Source organism: Thamnophis sirtalis, unplaced genomic scaffold, assembly GCF_051295495.1.
Source record: "Thamnophis sirtalis isolate CommonGarterSnake01/CBP01778 unplaced genomic scaffold, rThaSir2_p1.2 scaffold_2, whole genome shotgun sequence".
In the NCBI taxonomy this organism is placed as follows: Eukaryota; Metazoa; Chordata; class Lepidosauria; order Squamata; family Natricidae; genus Thamnophis; species Thamnophis sirtalis.
Genome location: NW_028261382.1, coordinates 172,337,678 through 172,359,442, shown reverse-complemented (window position 1 = coordinate 172,359,442; position 21,765 = coordinate 172,337,678). Strand labels below are relative to the sequence as shown.

The 21,765-nt window shown below is 40.2% G+C and overlaps 1 protein-coding gene across 2 annotated transcripts in view; it reads left to right on the top strand.

Annotated features, from left to right (window-relative positions):
• Nucleotides 1–21,765, top strand: part of DSP (desmoplakin) — a 61,684-nt gene that overhangs the window by 35,232 nt on the left and 4,687 nt on the right. The window contains exons 12-23 of one of the 2 annotated variants that reach the window (XM_087707494.1): nucleotides 599–753; nucleotides 1,427–1,553; nucleotides 1,805–2,015; nucleotides 3,705–3,871; nucleotides 6,308–6,474; nucleotides 8,137–8,275; nucleotides 10,413–10,606; nucleotides 12,296–12,458; nucleotides 13,162–13,245; nucleotides 14,550–14,657; nucleotides 15,491–15,589; nucleotides 17,045–18,010. In XM_087707494.1, coding sequence (XP_087563620.1) covers nucleotides 599–753; nucleotides 1,427–1,553; nucleotides 1,805–2,015; nucleotides 3,705–3,871; nucleotides 6,308–6,474; nucleotides 8,137–8,275; nucleotides 10,413–10,606; nucleotides 12,296–12,458; nucleotides 13,162–13,245; nucleotides 14,550–14,657; nucleotides 15,491–15,589; nucleotides 17,045–18,010 — 2,580 coding nt within the window. Of the gene's footprint in view, nucleotides 1–598; nucleotides 754–1,426; nucleotides 1,554–1,804; nucleotides 2,016–3,704; nucleotides 3,872–6,307; nucleotides 6,475–8,136; nucleotides 8,276–10,412; nucleotides 10,607–12,295; nucleotides 12,459–13,161; nucleotides 13,246–14,549; nucleotides 14,658–15,490; nucleotides 15,590–17,044; nucleotides 19,340–21,765 lie in introns of both variants that reach the window. The other variant, XM_087707493.1, reaches the window with a different exon arrangement.

The window sequence follows — 21,765 nt, the reverse complement described above, 5'->3', positions numbered from 1 at the left end:
CAACTTGATGATGTCTGGACTTCAACTCCCAGAATTCCCCAGCCAGCAAATGCTGGCTGGGGAATTCTGGGAGTTGAAGTCCAGACATCTTCAAGTTGCCAAGGTTGAGAAACACTGTTCTATAATACTGTGCCAGGTGCAAACATCCATGCCTTAATTCCAGGCCTGAAAAAGCTCTGATCTTTGTGTTGTTTCAGAGCTACTGGTAAACTTTCACTGTTAGCCATACTGATTGGATTTGGAGGGGATGAATGTTACTCCATTTAAATCCCCCTCCCTTTTAACAAAATGATGGAAATTTAGCAATAGCAGTTAGACTTATATACCGCTTCATAGGGCTTTCAGCCCTCTCTAAGCGGTTTTACAGAGTCAGCATATTGCCCCCAACAATCTGGGTCCTCATTTCACCCACCTCAGAAGGATGGAAGGCTGAGTCAGCCTTGAGCCGGTGAGATTAGAACCGCTGAACTGCAGATAGCAGTCAACTGAAGTGGCCTGCAGTACTGCACCCTAACCACTGCGCCACCTCGGCTCTTAATTTGAAAAAAATAGGGAGTTTCTTTCCAGCTGTGCTCATTTTTCTTTTTTTCCCCCACAGAAAACAATGCGCAAAGGCGATGAGTGTATTTTAAAAGACAACAGCGAACGAAGCAAATGGCATGTGACTGGGCCAGGTGGTCTAGATATGCTGGTGCCGTCTGTTAGTCTTATTATCCCACCTCTAAACCCATTAGCTGTGGACCTGGCAACCAAGTAAGTCACTAATTATTGCTTGAACTATTAAGGCAAGACTTCCTAGCGAAAACACCCGTGGCAAGACAAAACCACGCTCGACTAAGCCGCGCCCGATTAAACCGCATCGCTGATGTCATCAACAGGGTGACAACAGCGACCGCGGAGAAAGAAGAGCGCTTTAAATAGCGCTTTGAAAGCAAGCCGATTCAACTTAACGTAAGGGTTAGGTTTAGGGTTAGGTTTAGGGTTAGGTTTAGGGTTAGGTTAAGGGTTAGGGTTAGGTTTAGGGTTAGGTTTAGGGTTAGGTTTAGGGCTAGGTTAAGGGTTAGGGTTAGGTTAAGGGTTAGGTTTAGGATTAGGTTAAGGGTTAGGTTTAGGATTAGGTTAAGGGTTAGGTTTAGGATTAGGTTTAGGATTAGGTTTAGGGGGGTTAGGTTTAGGTTTAGGGGTTAATTTTAGGTTTAGCGTTTACAGCGTGCTTCTGTCTCCGCGCTGTTGTCGCGCTGTTGATGACATCTACCCATCCATTTAAAAACCCACCCTCCCTAATAATAAAAATATATAATATAAATATGAGAAACATTTGGTTTTTTGAATTGAAAAATATTTAGTGTTGGAAATATTGCAGCTTTTATGTGTGGGAGATAGATATGCCTTTTGAGTGTAAATAACCCTTTCATTTATTCTTTAGAATTGAACAATACTATGACGCTATTATGGCTCTCTGGAATCAACTTTACATCAACATGAAGAGCTTGGTGTCTTGGCATTATTGTATGATTGACGTTGAGAAAATCAGGGCTATGACTATTGCCAAGGTGGGCATCTTATATTATGGAGTTGTTGTTATGGTATATGTTCTGACCCCCTCCTCCGTCCAGTAAACCTACCTGTTTAAGCCATTTGTCATTTTTAGTCATTCCCCCTCTCCCCAGTCTTCAACACCTCCCCTCCCCCCGAATCATTTCTTCTCCTCTACGGCGGTAAGCAGTAAGTAGAGATAAATTTTTGCCATCAACACGTTGGGGTTACTTTTCCTGAAATTGTTTGCATTCATTTTTTTTTGCAGCTGAAGACAATGCGCCGAGAAGATTATCAAAGAATAATTGCTGACTTGGAGATCCATTACCAAGAATTTATCAGGAACAGCCAAGGCTCAGAGATGTTTTGCGATGATGATAAGAGGAAGATGCAGACTCAGATCACGGATGCTCAGAAGCATTACCAGACATTGGTCATCCAGATTCGAGAGCCAACAAAGACTCCACCAGTTGTCATAGGTTAGTGACCTAATAAATACATGTAGGTATGTTGTAATATTTTACATCTGCTGGTGACTCACTAAGCCAGCCAGAGACCGTCTGCTAGATACGCATTTTCATGAGGCTGCCTCTATTTGGAGCTGAAAAATGTTGAGAAAGTCATATTCAATGGTGGGATTCCAATAATTTAACAACCAGTTCTCTGCCCCTAATGACCATCTGGGTAGGTGGGGCTCGGTGATCATGTGACTGGGTGGGTGTGGCCAACTCAAGGTCACTCAGGTCAATGGGCGCTTCGCCTTAGCTGTTACAACGGAATAAGGGTTAACCGGAGAGGCAGTTTCTGTAGGCAGGGCAATAAAGATGAGGCTAGAAACAACACCAGAATGTTTCCCTCCTGCCTTCCTTACAGGATTAGCCCTGTAAAAGTGGAAAAAACAAAAGGAGATTTCTTCCAACAATCGGTTCTCTGAACTACTTAGAAAGTTAACAACCGGTTCTCCCAAATAGGTGCGAACTGGCTGAATCCCACCACTGATTGTATTACATAAGATTAAGTAAGATTGCCAAACATTTGTAGGGCATAGTATATGATTGGAGAGCTGAATTCAGCTTGCAATATCCTATCTTAGGCAGGTATGGACTTCACAGATAGGCAAAAAGCAAGACTTGTCAATAAAAACATTTGCAATAAGGGAAGGTTGACAATTATAGGAAATTATGTTTTAATTATATATGGTGACATATAATTTAAAAAAATTCTAATGCCTTTTTTTTAATATAGAGAAGGGCAAGAGTATTTGGCATAGAGTTCAAATTATACCTGTTTGCCGTTCCAAGCCATATTGCTGATGAAAATGTGACACCCGTCTTACTATCCACCTATTCAAATCAGGGCCATCTTAAGAGCATTATGGGCTCCTGCAAAGCAGTATACTGGGGCCCCAGTGGTGGGTTTCAAAAATTGTTCGAACCTACTCTGTGGGTGTGCCCTCCTTTGTGGGAGTGGCTTGCCACCCATGTGACCAGATGGGAGTGGCTTGCCACCCATGTGACCGGATATGAAGATGCCGACGACACTTGTCAGAACCACCTTAAATTACCTCACACACAGCACTGGCATGCATAAGAATATGATGTCAACTTGTTTTTTAAAAGGCATCTTTGGTTTGCGTTAAAACAACTTCAACACACGCAATGTTCTGATTGCACCACAAACGCAGTAGTCATCCTTACCTTTCACAGAGGCACTGAGTTTTATAAATATGAGCATGATAGTGTAGAATAATCACATCCAAGGACCAGTGGTGGGTTTCAAAATTTTTTTGGAACCTCTTCTGTAGGTGTGGCCTGCTTTCCGGGTCCACTGGTGGAACCTCTTCTAACCGGTTCGGTAGATTTGATGAACCGGTTCTACCGAATAGGTGCGAACTGGTAGGAGCCCACCTCTGTGGGGGCCCTACGATGACAACCACAGGAATAAAAATGTAAATGGTCGATAAAATTAAACATATTTATTTTATTGACACTTTCAACAAAATCAGTGTTGGTATGGGGCCCCTATGCTGATGGGCATGTGCCCATCAGGCTCATGCATTAAGGCAGCCCTGATTATTTCAAGTGTGTTTCAAAACAGCTTTTAGGGTTTCAGTGTAAAACTTCTTTTTCCCAGTTTTCTTTTTTTCCCATTTTCTTCCCAATTTCCAGTACCCGAAGCTCCCGAAAGAGAAAAGCAGGAGGCGTGGTTGCTCATGGAACTGCAAAAACTTCGGCGCCAGATTGAAAATTGTGAGTTCAGGATGGGGCAGCGAAATCCCCTCCAGTTGGATCAAGGAGCCTCCCATAATTTGTCTGTCCGGATCAGTGAATTAGAGGTACGTATGATTTGCAATGAGTTAAGTTTTATCCATATTCTCTCTCCCTATACCCTGCACCATTCTTTTTTACACTAGACATAACAGCTCAGCCACCACTGAGCCCAAAATGTATTCTGTTAAGTGAGACATTGGTTAAGTGACTTTTGCCCCATTTTATCACCTTTCTTGCCACGGTTGTTAAGTGTATCATTGCAGTGGTTCAGTTAGTCACACTGTTGTTAAGTGAATCTGGCTTCCCCATTGACTTCGCTTCTCAGAAAGTCGCAAAAGCTGATTACATGATCCCAGCGGATTGCAAGCATCATAAATAGAGCCGAGGTGGCGCAGTGGTTAAATGCAGCACTGCAGGCTACTTCAGCTGACTGCAGTTCTGCAGTTCGGCTGTTCAAATCTCACCGGCTCAAGGTTGACTCAGCCTTCCATCCTTCCGAGGTGGGTAAAATGAGGACCCGGATTGTTGTTGGGGGCAATCTGCTGACTCTGTAAACCACTTAGAGAGGGCTGAAAGCCCTATGAAGCGGTATATAAGTCTAACTGCTATTGCTATTGAATGGTCACTAAATTAACTGTTTTAAGTTGAGGACCACTTGTATTATTAGGAGCCCACATTTTCAATCTGATACTGCTGAGGCTAGTGGCAGGGGATTGTGGGTGATGCTTAAGTTATGGCCAGGCTGCCCATTACAATAGTAAGTCGTGACGTTCATTAAGCGAGGTGTTCACATGGGCCTTTCAGGATCCCCCTCTCCTTGTCTCCCTAATGTAGTTGTTCAGCAGAGCACTGGGTTCTTTGGGAACCATAGTACAGGCCCAGACCTGTCTTCCCAAGCCTCTCCCACCCCATGAAGCACCTTGTGTGCTGGTTCCTGCCCCTTTGAAATTCCGGTTCACTGACAAATCCGTGCACGACAAAAGTGCGCCAATGAAACCGCAGCGTGAAAACCGTAACGTCATAGACGCGTCGATGAATGAGCACAGAAGCGCAACGACAACAGCGCGACGACAACAGCGCGATGACAAAAGCGCGCCTTTAACAAACAAATAATAACAACCTAATAAACCTAATCCTAACCCTAAATCTAACCCTGAACCTAACCCTAAATCTAACCCTGAACCTAACCCTGAATCTAACCCTGAACCTAACCCTTACCTTAACTTAAATCGTGGTTTTGTCGGCACGTTGTTGTGGGCGCGTTTATGACGTCGCGGTTTTCACGCCGCAGTTTTTTTGGCGCGCTTTTGTCATGCGCGCATTTGTCGGGTCACATGAAATTCCTGCAGGCATTGGATCTGCTCCCCCTCGCCCCAAGGTCCCCGCTGGCGTTAGACGTGCTTCCCACTCCACCGGGTCCCACTTCCTACTCCCCACACTGATTGCACACCTTTGGAAGATCTCCGAAGCTCAAGAGCTCCTGTTGGAAAGGGAGAGCAGGTGACTCTACCCCTCGGCATCCATAGGCTGTGTGGCTCCACCCTGGAAGCGGGCACCATTTTTGATGTAATTACAACATAATTTCTTGTACATCACCACAATCCCACAGATTAGGCCTCCTCCGAATACCATCCGCTAGCCAATGTCGACTGTCGACCCCTTGGGGGAGGGCCTTCTCTGTGGCTGCTCCGGCCCTCTGGAACGATCTCCCCGTGGAGATTCGGACCCTCACCACCCTTCAGGCTTTCCGCAAAGCTATCAAGACCTGGCTGTTCTGGCAGGCCTGGGGCTGATGAGTTCCCAGCCCCACTCGAATTGTTGCGACTGTTGTGTTGTTTTTAAGCTGTTTTTTGTATTTATTTTGTCTTTGTTTGTTTGTCTGTATTTCCCCCCCTCCCCACCTTGTTTGTTAGCCGCCCTGAGTCCCTCGGGAATAGGGCGGCATACAAGTGTAATAAACATTGAACATTGAACAATTGTTAACAGTACTATTCAGAGAGAAGCTGTGCTAGATGTTAGCAATAGCAATAGCAGTTAGACTTATATACCGCTTCATAGGGCTTTCAGCCCTCTCTAAGCGGTTTACAGAGTCAGCATATTGCCCCCAACAACAATCCGGGTCCTCATTTTACCCACCTCGGAAGGACGGAAGGCTGAGTCAACCTTGAGCCGGTGAGATTTGAACAGCCGAACTGCAGAACTGCAGTCAGCTGAAGTAGCCTGCAGTGCTGCATTTAACCACTGCGCCACCTCGGCTCTTGTTTCACTCGGCTCTTGAGCCGATGTTTCATTTTGTGCTGTGTGGGGGCATGCGTGTGTGGGTGTGTATGTTCAAGTTAGCATTGATTCCCGCCTGAAGAGGTCCCTGGAGTGTTCTTAGAGGATCCCAAATCCAGTTTCTTGCATTTTCCAGTTAGAATCAAAGAGCAAGTTCCAGATTGTTTTCTTGGAATACAAGAAATGTGCAAATGATATTTACGTGTTGGTTTGTTTATTTTCAGAGTATCCAAAACGAATCCCAATCAATGGCAGAAGTCCTCAACAGGCAAAACGATTACCTCCCAAATTTTAGAGGCTCTGAAAAGTATCACTATCTGCAGTCTGAAATCAGTGCTTTGTTTCAGAAGTTGGAAAATATTAATGGGGTTTCTGCTTGCTATTTGGACAGGTAATAAAACAGTATAAAGGACTCCTGGTTAAATCCTCTAGAAATCTGTTTTGCTTTCAGCTGCTGGCATTAGATCACACAGATCTGGCATTAGATCACACAGATTAGGCCTCCTCCGAGTTCCATCTGCCAGTCAGTGTCGACTGGCAACTACGCGGAGGAGAGCCTTTTCAGTAGTAGCTCCGACCCTTTGGAACGATCTCCCCGTGGAGATTCGTACTCTCACCACCCTCCAGACCTTCCGCACAGCCCTCAAGATCTGGCTATTCCCCTCAGGGAAAAGGGCAGCCTATAAATAAATTTATCTAATCTAATCTAATCTAATTCCTGTCTAACCAAGCATATATTTTAAGAGTGTTGAATGCCTTCATATTCTAGATTGAGAATATTCTCTAGAAAAAGATAACAAAATATATTTACTGTTGTCTGTAGCTTATTAGGGGGCTTGTATTAAGGTAGTTTCTTTTCCCATTCAAGGTTTTTTTTATTTTTAAAAACAAATTATACATATTATAGAAACAAAGAGTTGTCCAGCTCTTTTCTTTTACCACTCTCAATTACATAGTCCTTTTTGCATCGTAGTTTTGTGTTCACTTTCAGCTAAATTATTCTCTTCCATTATTTTTCATCTTTCTAGTTCTTTTTTCTTAATACATAAAATCTTCAATTTTCTTAATACATAAAATCTTCAATTGCCCCTTCAAAATTACACCAAATTTTGATTTCTTATTTTCTCCATTGGTATGTTTTGCTATAAACAACATACATCCTTCAATTTAAGCATAGAGAGCATTTCAATTTTTTCCCACCATTAACAATAGACTATCATTTCTTTATTTCTTAATTAGTTACACAACAATAACAATCTTACTACTATTCTATTTAGAGCAACACAACAAAGCGTAGTGCTTTCCAGTCAAGGGAGGAGACAGTACAATTATTTTTCAACACTTAAGACACCAAGCATTTGTGTAAATAGGAACGCCCCCAAGCAAACGAACATTTTGCACTGCAAGAATACTTGAATTGAGCTCAGGTGGGAAAAGGGAATTGGTAAAAGCAAATAATCTTTTTTTAGTGAAGTCTTGCAGAGGGTTTTGCTACCTGATTAAGTAGCATCCTTACTGCAAGCAAGTGTAAGGTTTTCTCCCTGTTTATATATAGTAACTTTCCTTGCTATCCATTTATCCATCCATCTATCTATCCATCCATCCATCTATCTATCCATCTATCTATCCATCTATCTATCCATCTATCTATCCATCTATCTATCCATCTATCTATCCATCTATCTATCCATCTATCTATCCGTTTAGCCATCCATCCATCCATCTATCCATCCATCTATCCATCCATTTATCCATCTATCTATCCATCCATCCATCTATCTATCCATCCATCCATCCATCTATCTATCTATCCATCCATCCATCCATCCATCCATCTATCTATCCATCTATCTATCCATGTAGGCTAGGCTTGGTGGGGTTATGTTTTTCCCCCCCTTTGGTAGTGCCTTGATTTTTTTTTTAAGTAAACCTAAAAAATACGAAGGTGACATTAAGTCTAGTAATACTAATTATTAGTAATGCTAAATACTAATGTTAGTAATGCTAAACCTTTTTTAGTACTTGATTTCGCTATCCTGTCCTGTCCTTACAGCTTAAATGCCCTGCGGTCGCTGCTCCAGGCAATTCTCCAGACAGACGATATGATTCGAGTATTCGAAATTAGGCTTACAGAAGAGGAAACGCTTTCTTTGGACCCAGAAAAAGTCGAAGCCTACAGACTTTGCCTAAAGGTGAGAAAGTAAAAGATGATGTTTGTTCTTGTTTTTTTCTTTACTTTTTCAAAAAATGTGGGCTTGGATTACAAATGAGTTACATGGAGCTATGAATTGAGCTTCCTTCCTTCCTTCCTTCCTTCCTTCCTTCCTTCCTTCCTTCCTTCCTTCCTTCCCTCCCTCCCTCTCATCTCATCCATCCATGCATCCATCCATGCATCCATCTATCCATCCATCTATCTATCCATCTATCTATCCATTTATCCATCCATCCATCCATCTATCTATCCATCTTATCCATCCATTCATCTATCCATCCATCTATCTATCCATCCATCTATCCATCCATCTATCTATCCATCTATCCATTCATCCATCCATCCATCTATCCATCTATCTATCTATCCATCTATCTATCCATCTATCTATCCATTTATCCATCTATCCATCCATCCATCTATCCATCCATCTATCCATCCATCTATCTATCCATCTATCCGTTTATCCATCCATCTATCTATCCATCCATCCATCTATCCATCCATCTATCTATCCATTTATCCATCTATCCATCCATCCATCCATCCATCCATTAAACATCCATCCATCCATCTATCTATCTATCCATCCATCCATCCATCCATCCATCCATCCATCCATCCATCCATCCATCCATCCATCTATCCATCCATCTATCTATCCATCTATCTATCCATTTATCCATCCATCTATCCATCCATCCATCCATCCATCCATCCATCCATCCATCCATCCATCCATCTATCTATTGTTTTTATCCCAGCATTGAAAAGCTATGGATATTGATTACATAAATGTTCATAAATAAGTGTCCAGTAATAAATATCCAATAATAAAGCAAAACAGAATAATAAAAACAAAACAAAGATGCAGAGTCTTAAAAAAAAGCCACATAAGGGAAATGAGGTGGGGAAGGACATAAGGAAGATCATAACAAGCAATATTAATACTAGGGGTGAGCAACTTCATTAATATTTTATTTGCTTTTACGTATTTACCACGTCTTGTAAGGTCCTTGATATCAGTGAGTCTAGCCAAAATAACCACTAACTTGCCAATAGGAGAAAGCTACTACTGCCACTTATATAACTTTATAGTATTATACTAAGTATACTTAGTGCAATATAAGAAACTTGATATTAAAAGAAAAAAAAACAGCAAAAGCTGGGGAAGCCATTGTCCAATTTCAGACTTGATTATGAAACGAAGAATTAACAGCATAATACTAATTCTTCATTTCATGAGTAAGTCTAACATTGGACATTGGTTTCCCACTTTTGCTAAAAAAAATTCTGTGTATCATTATCTGATTACTATAGCCATTTTCCTTGAGAAACCGCGAGCACAATTCAATCTGCTTATGGACACTAAATTGGGATTCTGTGGAATTCTGGCTTATCACTGATATGAGCACAGCTGATTATGATTTAACTGTTCAAGTTGCCTTCGCATAATGAATGACCCCAATTAATTATGGTTTGTTCAGTATATCATAGTTAAACAAACCATAGCTGTATGTGATACGTTGAACCCATCGGAAATTCAAATGTCATTATCCACATCATAATTAGACAGTATAATAAAAACACAGTCCATTTTCCATGGATAAGATTTAGTCTATATCTTTATAGCGTTTTCTCCAAATTATCAAATGCAGCCGCCTAATCAGATGTGGTAGGTTCCGGATTCCATTGCAACCGGTACGGTTGCAGCGGGGCCCGGCATCCTCCACATGAACTTGCGTGGCGCGCGCATGCGTTGTACCTTCCAGCGATGCCGCCACAAGCCTCCGCAACGCTCCAGCTGCTTGGTGGTGCATCACGCAGGTGCTGTACGCGCCATGCGCGTGTGCAAAAGCACCAAAGGCTTTAAAGGATAGGTAAGGGCAGGCGGGTGGGCTCTCTGTAGCGGAATGGTACCCAGTGCTCCGGGCAGGCTCCGGTACGCCTGTACTGGGGCGTACCGCCTGCAACTCACCACTGATATGCTGCCAGTTTTTAAGTTGGTCAGATTTTTTTTTTAAAAAAAATGTTGATATTTTTGAAATGTTGAGCATAGATGCTTAAATAATTTAATTTTTTCTTTCTTTTTTTTTTTTTTGCCCGTATTTTTGCAGAAAATGAAAGCAGACCTTGGTATGAAGAAATCCTTGCTTGGTACTTTGGAAGCCGAGCTGCAGAAGGCTCTCCAGGTTCACTCCCAGTCTTCTCAATCGTACCCTCACTATGACTTAGATCTTGGAAAATTTGCTGATAGAGTCAGCCAACTAAGAGATCGTTGGCAAAGGCTGGAAAAACAGCTGGATGACAGGTGTGTTTTTTTTGAAGCAGTGTGTTTGGGTTTTCTCATCATGGCAACATTCCTTTGCGGAGAATTTTTACATTCGTTGTAAACACAACATTGCAAGTTCTAGTGGAAGAACTTTCTTTTTTTAATTTGATTGTGTTGTTTCTTGCAACTAGGTTTTCTAGAACAATGATTTTTAGGCTACTTTAGATATAAACCTCTAGTTTAAATTTGAACCTGTGGTATTTGTATATAATGCTTTCTGGCTGATAGAGGTAGAAGTGACGATTGTCATCATGCTAGCTGAACATGCACTTCCATGCCAGTCGTGTTTTACAAATGATAGTTGTATTTATGGAGCTATATTAAGCTTAAAAATAGTGTTGCATATACAGGGGTGGGTTTCTCGCCCCGTTCCAACCGGTTTGGTTGGAACGGGGCCGGCGGCGTCCTCGTGCACGCATGCGTACTAGCGCCTGTGCGATGCTCCAGCTGCTCCTGGAGGATCGCGCAGGCGCTGTATGCGTCCTGCGCATGCGTGGAAGCGCAGAACTCGTCAAAACTGGGTAAGAAACGCGGGCGGACGGGTGGATCCTTCGGCGTTCCCGGAAGTTACTTACTTCCGGGTTCGCCGACCAACCGGTTCGCGGGGACCGCCGCGAACCGCCTGAAACCCACCCCTGTGCATATATTGTTGCAGGTCTTATTACATACTCTTTTTTTTTTGTAAATATATTGCTCTATAATTCTTTACAGTCGTGGCTTAACTGAGATTAACAGGCATTACAAGATAAGCAAAGACTGTGAATTTAGAGTGCCACAAAAAGTAAATTGGATATTCTTAATTCTTAGAGAAGGGACTCTGGTTCAATGGTAGGAAGTATTTTGTTTTTATTGTGTTTTATATATAAGACCATAGAGATAATCACTGGCATTGTCAATGCAGATTGGTTCTTGGGTAGTACAAGTGTTAGAAACTATTTTTTTTATTGACAAACACGTAAAATACACACACACACAAAAGTTAGACGTACACCACATTTATACAATACTGTTTTTTTATAATAGCAATCATCAATCGATACCACTCACCTTATATTATTTCCCCTTCTATTGTATTTCATTTGGATTTCACCATTCTTAACCCTCTTATTTTACTCATAACTATTATTTTTTTGAGTTTTGTTATATTCCTTCATTGATTTTTGTTTCTTTCCTCCATCCACCTATACCATTTATCCCATATCTGGTAGAATTCTGATTCTTCCTTTCCCTGGATTTCTTTAGTTAGTTTGTCCATTTCGGCACAGTCCATAACCTTTCTTATTATTTCATCTTCGCTTGGGATTAATTTGTTTTTCCATTTCTGGGCAAAGGCAATCCTTGCCTCCGTAATTATATGTAGTATTAAATACTGGATTTCTTTTCTGTATTTCGCAGACATAATTCCTAATAAAAAAAGCTTCAGGTTTCCATTCTATTTTAACCCCTGTTATTGCCTCCAGCCAATTTTTGATCCTTTTCCAAAAAAAATTTGCCTCTTCACAGGTCCACCATAAATGATAATATGTTCCGTGTATTGATTCACATCTGTTAGAAACTATTAGAAGAGACCATTGTTACACTTGTTGCATTGATACGGTCATAGAAATCAGCATCAATCGGGTTCAGTGGATCAACCTATACTTGTTGCTTTCCCCCCCTCCCCCGCAGATCGTGGGATTTAGAAAAACAGGTGAAGCAGCTGAGAGTCTACCGAGAGCTTTACCAGGCTTTGAATAAATGGATCTGTGATGCCAGGCGCCGACAGGACACCATTGAAGGCATGAAATTGGGAGATGTTAGCACTGTCATGAGATACCTGCAGGAGCAAAAGGTATCTTTTTTTGCCTTAAACTGATCTTCAGAACTATAATGGAATGAGTTTGTAATTCATCCTAATCAGTGGTGGGATTCAAATAATTTAACAACCGGTTCCCTGACCAGCTGGGTAGGTGGGGCTCTGTGGTCATGTGACTGGCTGGGCGTGGCCAACTCAACGTCACTCAGGTCGATGGACGCTTCGCCTTTGCTGTTACAACGTCATAAGGGTTAACCGGAGAGGCAGTTTCTTTAAGCAGGACAATAAAGATTAGGCTAGAAACAAGACCAGAATGTTTCCTTCCTGCCTTCCTTGCAGGATTAGCCCTGTAAAGTGGGAAAAAACAAAAGGAGATTTTCTTCCAACAATCTGTTCTCTGAACTACTTAGAAAGTTACCAACTGGTTTTCCCGGATAGGTGCGAACCGGCTGAATCCCACCACTGATCCTAATGTATCTTGGTATGTTAGTAAGAGCCCATAATATTTTAAAATCAGACTTTAATCCAATTAAATTTATGCCAATTTTCCAATTTTTTCTCTTAACCTGGGCTACTTTTGTTATTGGACTATATTTCCTGAGGCCACCCATAAGCTATTGTAAACCACCTCACTATCACTGTATCTTTGGGGATCCAGTTATATAAATGGATAGATGCTCGCCTAATCTTTAGAATGCTAAGAATTTGATTAAAATGCATTCATTTCTCTTCTTGCCAGAACTTACACAGTGAAATTACAAGCAAGCGTGACAGAGTGGAAGAAGTTGTCAAGAATGCAGAAGTGTGCTCACTTGCAATCAAGGTAAAGATATTCAAAGTGTTTTTTCTCGGAATGTGTTTTCACAACAATGGTTTAAGTGTCATTAGTACACATTGTATAATTAATAAATCTCTGTGATAAATGAGAGCAAGAGCTGTGACTTCTCTTTGACCTCCTATCTCCGCCTCTGCTCCAAATCTGCTCCAGCATTAGTAGAATGACTTTCTCCTCCCATTACTACTACTATCAGATCTTATTTCATCAGCAGACGCCTTTAATCTGATAATGAGTGCTTACTAGTAATGAAAATAAGTTCCATTGCAATGTCAATGGGATATCTAAATTAATGGTTGAGCTTACGTGTCATTTTGTGCTGTTGTATTCTACTTTAGCTTGTTTCTGTTTACAAATGATAAACTAGTTTTAAATATTATTTGATTTACATAACATGATTCATGAATGGCCGTGCATGATTTGTTTGGGATTTCTTCATTTATTTACACGTGTTTTGTCTAAGGCTTTAACCAACTTCTGTAGGATCAATGCATGAGTAGTAAAGCAAAAACCTCATAAAAACAAAAACAAAAAAAAAGGAAGGAAACACAATTACTTTGCTTGTCTTCAAGGCTGAGTCTTCAAGGCGTTGACTTGTTTGAAAACAAATGGTTGAGACAAAAACATGCCTTAGTACAATAGGATTAACTCAGCTACACTCTGTAGCTGACTCTGTGACGCCAACAACAGCATGCCGACAGAAGCAAGCTCTAAACCTAACCCTAAACCTAATCCTAAACCTAACCCTTACCCTAACCCTTACCTTAACCGTAATCGCGCTTCTGTTGGCGCTCTTTTGTTGACATGCCTTTGTGGGCGCACAGTCGATGTCGCGGTTTTATCGCCACGGTTTTGTCGGGCGCGCTGTTGTCGGGCACGCATTTGTTGGGTCACAGAGTAAGATATCAGTCAAATCAATCAGCCCTGTCTGCTTCTTGCTTTTCTGGTATACTGTATTTTAGAACAGGTAACGAGAGACTGAAAACTTCCTTTTTAATTCCTTTTGGCATGATTGTAAGATCAAACTATTTCAGAAACATTTTCATAAAACAGCTTGACTGTTTAAACAGATATATAAATGGGTGACCTGTGTCTATTTCCACTTGGGTATTGCCATATGTTGTTGATTTAAAGAACAATCCTTATTTCGGTTAATTTCTTCCAGCTTCACTCCCTTCTACTTCACTGTATTCATTTTTCCAAAGGCTTTGAAAATATATTGCTTTTAAAAAAAATAATACTGAAATTAACAGGTAATAGTGTACATCAATATTAATGCTTTGTGCTTACAGGATTATGAACTCCAGGCTGCAGCTTATAGTTCAGGACTAGAAACTTTACTGAATATTCCTGTCAAGAGGAGCATGGTCCAGTCTCCTTCAGGACTTATTCTACAAGAGGTACATGCCCTTCATTTCAAATTATTTGCAATTTCAGCCATGTGATGGGACTTGTGGAAGGCACCAGTTTGGGAGATCATGTATAGTACATTGTTCTGACCCCCTCCTCCATCCAGTAGCGAAAGCCGCGCTTAATGAGAATGTCCTTTAATAGCAAGTCCAGACTCTCGGTGGCTGAAAGCCAAGTAAACAAATAGATAAGGACTTTGGCAACAAGTCCAACAAATCTTGGCAGCAATGCAAACAAACTCTGGCAGCAATCCAGCCTGCCAAGTTAGTATCTCTTTAGTCCAAGCGTTGACTTCTGCAAGAAGGACGTGGCACAAGCAGTCTCTTTTATGGTCTGGAGAGGAGCCTAATGACCATCAGCTGAGCGTAATTACCTCCTGTAATTACGTAGTTGTTCTTGATGCCGAGGAACTCTCTTCGACGGCGTGCATCCAGGAACAACTCACAGTTGGTTTCTGGATCACTCTCCCTTGTCTCCTCCCCACTGATCCAAGGCTCAGGTGCCACCTGTTGGCCAACCAGCCTCTCTGCGCCCTGCTTGGAGTCGTAACCCTGTCCAGGGTCCTCCACATCCTCCAGGGCCGACTCAGAGGGCCCCTCGCTGTCGGAGTCTGGTGGCAGCTCCAACGGTTCCTGCTCGGCCACAACAGTACAGGACCATTACTTTCCCATAATAATTATCCCCAATTTAGGACAGTTATTTTGCAAGTTTAAGATTAGATTATTTTGTTTTATGAGAATCAAAGATCTATTCAAATAAGCTAAAACAATATTTGGGATAGGATGTCAATATACTTTTTTCCTCTTCTTCCATTCTTTTTTAGGCTGGAGAGATTCAATCCCGATACATTGAGCTTCTTACAAAATCAGGAGATTATTACAAGTTCTTGAATGAAATATTAAAAAACCTGGAGGATATAAAGGTAATTTCTCTTTGGTCATAGACCTTTTGTGAATTTTACAGGATCTCAAAATATTAAATGCTTCAAAGTAAACTTTAGATTGGAAATAATGCCTTGCTGTAATGATAAAGAACCTTCCTAGCACTCTTAGAATGTTACTTCATTGATTTTTGTTGATGTTATAGTTAATATTGCATATTTAGATTGTAGATATAATCTAGTCAAATGGAAAAACCATGTGATAAATATTTGTGTGTGCAAGACCCCTCTTTCCATGGTCTGCCAGTGTACACATGTGGTGTAACCACAGTCCTGATATTGTGTGAATTGTTTTTTTTATTATTTATAAATTTTTATTTTAAACACATCAACACATCAACAAAAACAGACACATGACTTAAAACAACATAGGAACAAGAAGTTCCATCGTATATCATACAGCAGTTCCGTATCCGTTTCTTTGCAGTTAGTGTTTTCCCTTCTATACATTTCTATCTTGCATTCATGGTCTCCTTATTCGTTATCCATTTTTATGTACAATTCTATATTTATTTAATCTTAGCTATTTATAACCAAATATTGTTTACCTATATTGTGCTTTATATTCTTACTGTCATTTATTCTCTTACATACAATTCTAGGTATACATTCACATGGTTATTCTTTTTCTTTGCCATTCTTATACTATTGTTATTCCATTTAAAAGGTTATAAGGTATAGTTTGGATTGCTTTGTTTACCATCCCTAGCGCCTGTTGTAACACCACATTTTCTCTTCCTTTTCTTTTCTCCCTCCCTTCCTTCTCTACTTCCTTCCTTCCTCCTCTCCTTCCCCTTCTTTCTTCCCTTATCTCTCCCCTACTCCTACCCTCTCTCTTCCCCTTCCTACAATCTCTCCTTCTCTTTCTCTCCCTTCCTCCCTCTTCTCCTTCTCTTTCTCTCCCTTCCACCCACCTCTCCTTATCTCTTTCTTTTCCCCTTACCTCTCCTCCATTCTTCCTCTTCCTTTCCTACTATCTCTCCTTCTCTTTCTCTCCCTCCCTCCCTCCCTCCTCTCCTTCTCTTTCTCTCCCTTCCACCCACCTCTCCTTACCTCTTTCTTCTTCCCTTACCTCTCCTCCACTCTTCCTCTTCCTTTTCTACTATCTCTCTTTCTCTTTCTCTCCCTTCCTCCCTCCTCTCCTTCTCTTTCTCTCCCTTCCGCCCTCCTCTCCTTTCCCGATATTGTGTGAATTGTATCCCATTGTATCTATAAGGCATCGGTTTGTGGAAAAAATAAAACTAGTTTGCTTACAGATTCTTTGTGTGTAAATGCAGCTTTCATAAAACAATACTCACCTTGGAAACAATAAAAGACTAGCATGTTAAGAAAAGAACACAGAGGGACCTCCCCTAAATAATTTTATATCTATATTTTGCAACGTTGTGCATTGCTTTGCATGAGGTTGATCAAATTGTCTGTCTCTTGATTCTGCAGATGAAAAGTACCAGAATAGAACTACTGGAAGAAGAACTGAGATTGTCCAAAGATGCCAATTCTGACAGCAACAACAAGCACAAGTTCCTGGAACAAAACCTGCAGAAGTATCAGATGGAATGTTCTCAGCTGAAAGCTAAATTCATAAGTTTGGAAGAAATGAAGAGACAAGTTGAGATGGATGGCTGTTCAGCCAAGCAAAACCTGGACAAATGCTACGCACAAATCAAAGACCTCAATGAGAGGATAACAAGGTTGACTTATGAGATTGAAGATGAGAAAAGGAAAAGGAAGCTGTTGGAAGACAGATATGACCAGCAGAAGTCAGATTTTGAGCAGTTGCAGAAGACAAGGCACAATGAAAAAGAAACCCTGGGTTGGCAAAAGATAGAATCAGAGAAAATCGTCAAAGAGAAGGAGTATGAGATAGAGAGGTTAAGGGTTCTTCTCCAGGACGAGGGGACACGGAAGAGGGAATGTGAGAATGAGCTGGCTAAGGTAAGAAACCAGTTTAATGAGGAGATGAGTAATGTAAAGAACAAGTATGAAACAGAGATTAATATTAAGAAGACCACCATTCACCAGATAGCTGCACAGAAAGAAGATGATGCCAAGAACCTCCGCACTCAGATTGATCGATTGCAGAGAGAGAATAGAGACCTGAAGGATGAGATCGTCAGGCTCAATGAGTCCATTTTGGACACCACGGAGCAGAGAAGAAGGGCAGAAGAAAATGTCCTCCAGCAGAAGGCTTGTGGCTCCGAGGTGATACAGCAGAAGCAACAGATAGAGTTGGAACTGAAGCAGATCATCCAGCTGCGTAATGATGACAATGCAAGATACAAGCAGGCCCTGGAAGACGCATCTTCGACCATCCATGAAAAGGTCAAAGAGCTTGAAAGGTTAAAGATTCAACTGCAAGAAGAAGCTAAAAGCCGATGGGAACTTGAAAATGAGTTGGCTAAGGTAAGGAACAGTTATGATGAGGAAATGATTAGTTTAAAGAACAAGTATGAAACTGAGATTAATATCACAAAGACCACAATCAATCAGGTGACTGTGAAAAAAGAAGAGGAAGCCAGTAATTACAGGGCCCAGCTGGACAATTCCTTAAGAGAAAATAGGAGCTTGTGTGAGGAAATTAGGAGACTGAAGAACTCACTAAGTCAGACAACAGAGAGCCTTAGAAAAGTAGAAGAAAACGCTCACCAGCAAAAGGCGATTGGCTCGGAGATCTCACAAAAGAAACAGCATCTTGAGAAAGAGTTAAAACAGACTGTTCAGAAGTTCACGGAGGAGATTGCACATTACAAGCAGTCCCTCGACGAAGCCGGAAGAACACTCAAGGAGAAAAATAAAGAGATTGAGAAAAACAGAAAACTGTTAGATGCGGAAATATGCCAAAGGAAATCCCTGGAGGAAGAAAATATCCGCTTGCAAAGGATCCAGTATGACCTAGAGAAAGCTAACATCAACGCAACAGAAACCATTAGCAGATTAAAAGCTCAAGAGCAGGAGTTGGGACGCCTAAAGAGCGAATATGAAAGGCTTGCACAGGACAAGAAAGGGAAAGATCAAGAGAGCACCAGGCTGCAGAGCACAATGAAGGAAATGCAGCACCAGAAACACGTGCTGGAGGAGGAACTTAACAGGCAGTCTAGAATTGCGGCTGAGGAAACCTCCAAAAGGAAAAACGCAGAAGAGGAATTGGAGGCGATGAGGAGAACTTTGAGAGAGCAGGCTTGCAAAATCACCCATCTCACCCAGCAGATAGAAGAGATCTCTATCGTAAAGAAACGGAGTGACGATGACTTGAGGCACCAAAGGGAGGTGCTAGATAGCCAAGTGAGAGATAAACAGCGGTACATGGAGGAGATAAGGAAATACACTTCTGAGGTTGAGGCCTTGCGTCGCCAGCTGGTCCAAGAGCAGGAGAATTTAAAACAGGCCCATATTCGCAATGAGCACTTGCAGAAGGCTATTGAAGACAAGAGCAAAAGCCTCAACGAGTGTAAGATAGAGATCGAAAGACTTCAGTGTCTTACTGAGAACCTCACAAAAGAACACTTGATGCTGGAGGAAGAGTTGCGAAACTTAAGGTTGGAGTATGATGATCTAAGAAGGGGCAGGAGTGAAGTTGATGAGGAAAAAAATGCGACCATTCTTGACCTAAAGAATCAGCTACAAACCACCAACAAGCATGTCCTGGAACTTCAGGGTGTGATAAATGGTTTACACAAAGAAAGGGAAAATTTGAGACAGGAAATTGAAAAATTCCAAAAGCAGGCTCTGGAGGTATTCACAAATATTTGATCACACCTTTTATTCACCTTCAGATTCTATGATTTAACGCCCAATGCATTTTCGATCAGTGAATATTGATGTGTGTGCATCTTAATTTTGACCAATCTCTCCTCCCCCTGCTCTAAATTGGATTTAGGATCAGATTTATTTATTTATTTATTTATTTAGTTCAAATGAGACATGAAACATAATTAGATGGCAGTGAATTCCTCAATTTAAAGGAATTTCTTCCTTTCCCGATTTTGATATTCTCAAGGAAAGATGGAGCATCTGCCATACTTCAGTTAATTCACTTGGTCCTATTTCCCAGACCATGTCTACCTTAATATTGATTTTTTGGTGGTTCTATTTAAAAAAAAAAAACCTTTGGACTTTGATATAAAACATCCTAAAGGTTCCTCTGTTGAACATACTATGCATTTAAAAGTTGTTGCAACAGAGTATATCTGTAATTCATTTGCTTTCCATTTCATCCCCCAAATGCATATCTTCGTAGATTCTTCAGTCTTCCTTTCTCTGAGCTGCTTGGTATGATGAGATGCACAATATATAACTCATGCAGTTACATATTGAAGTTTGACCTGAATGCTTCGCCTTTCTGTTCTTTACAAGAGCATATGTGTGTCTATGGTCATGTAATCATACATGAAATATATGTGCATGTACAAACATGCATGTACTAATTTTAAGAACTATACAATCTAGAGCTAATATTGCTTATTATTTCTCTTATCTGCTCTGCTAATGTATATATGCCTCTGTTTAAATATATATATATGTATATGTATATGTATATGTATATATATATATATTTACAACCCCCGGTATGCCCAAATATGAGAGCTAAATAGCTTGAAATAGATCTATACTAGTCTCCCTTTATTTATTTATCAGCACAAATACAACATATATATAGATAGATAGATAGATAGATAGATAGATAGATAGATAGATAGATAGATAGATAGATAGATAGATAGATAGAGATAGAGATAGAGATAGAGATAGAGATGATAGAGATAGAGATAGAGATAGAGATAGAGATAGAGATAGAGATAGATAGAGATAGATAGATTGATTGATAGATGATAGATAGATAGATAGATAGATAGATAGATAGATAGATAGAGATAGATAGATATAGATATAGACATACATACATACATACATACATACATACATATATACACATCATACATACATACATGTTTATGAACATGAATATATATTCATATTATGTATAGCTTACTATACATATTGTCCATTTTAAATAGGCAGGATAGAATCCAGCATAGACCTACATATCTAAATGTGCCTCATGTTGCATTAGCCTTTTCCAGTTAGGTTTTAATTTTTAAATCGGATCACACATTCCCCAATTACTTTTTTCCACTGTCTTTCTTTGGTTTCTGAAACATTGATGCAACACTGTAATTTATGCCCATATACTGATTATTAGTTTCATTTGTTTGAAGAAATTTTAGAAAGAATGGAAAAAGTTCATAAATAATAATTGAACTATGATATTTAACTAACAAAGCAATGGAGGGAATCCACATGTGTATCCATTATATACATTCTTCCAGTCCCTCATTTATATTAATGTAGGTAAATGATGAGGATTTCACTAAATTTATTCTGAGAGTAAACTTAATAGAATAAGTAAACTTACTAAACACACCTGAGCCATATAAAAATGCCCTTTCCTTGAAATTGATAGGAATATTCTTATATTAACAGTTCTTTATTAAAGAAAATTCAGTTGACTATTCTTTTGAAATATTTTATTAAAATGCATCGTTCAAGAATTTTCTTATCTCTTTCAACGAATCTAATTTTATCAAAGGGGAAGAAAAGGTAATCCAGTCACTGCTAAACCACTAAATCAAAGCATTGCAATTTATATTTTACATTTTAAGAGGTTAAAAAAGGAAGCACTAAATGCCAGGAGAGTGTTCTGTTATTCCAAATTAAGACACTCCATTCTTGAAATGAGTTTTAAGAGATCGACAATTCCCTCCTTAAGATGTTTATTCAGAGCAATGCTACTGATTGCACTAAGCTTTTTTTAAAAGTAATACTAGGGAAGTTCAGCTGCAAACCCATGTGCTGTTACTTGTTAGTAAGTCTCATTAACTTAAGGATACAAACTTCTGCACAAGTTTGTACAGAAATGAGATTTAATATTCTTATTTATAACAAGACTGTACCAGTCCATTTTATTTGGAAAACAAATGAAACATTTCTATCAGTAAGCCAATCCATAGTAAAACAGACACAAAACTGTAAAATACAGTGTTACATTACTCAGGACTGCACTTATCCACTACTATTTTTTTTTATTAAACGTTTTAATAAGTTTTACAACTATATACCTTTCCCCTTCCTCCCCACCAATCCCACATCCCCTCCCACCC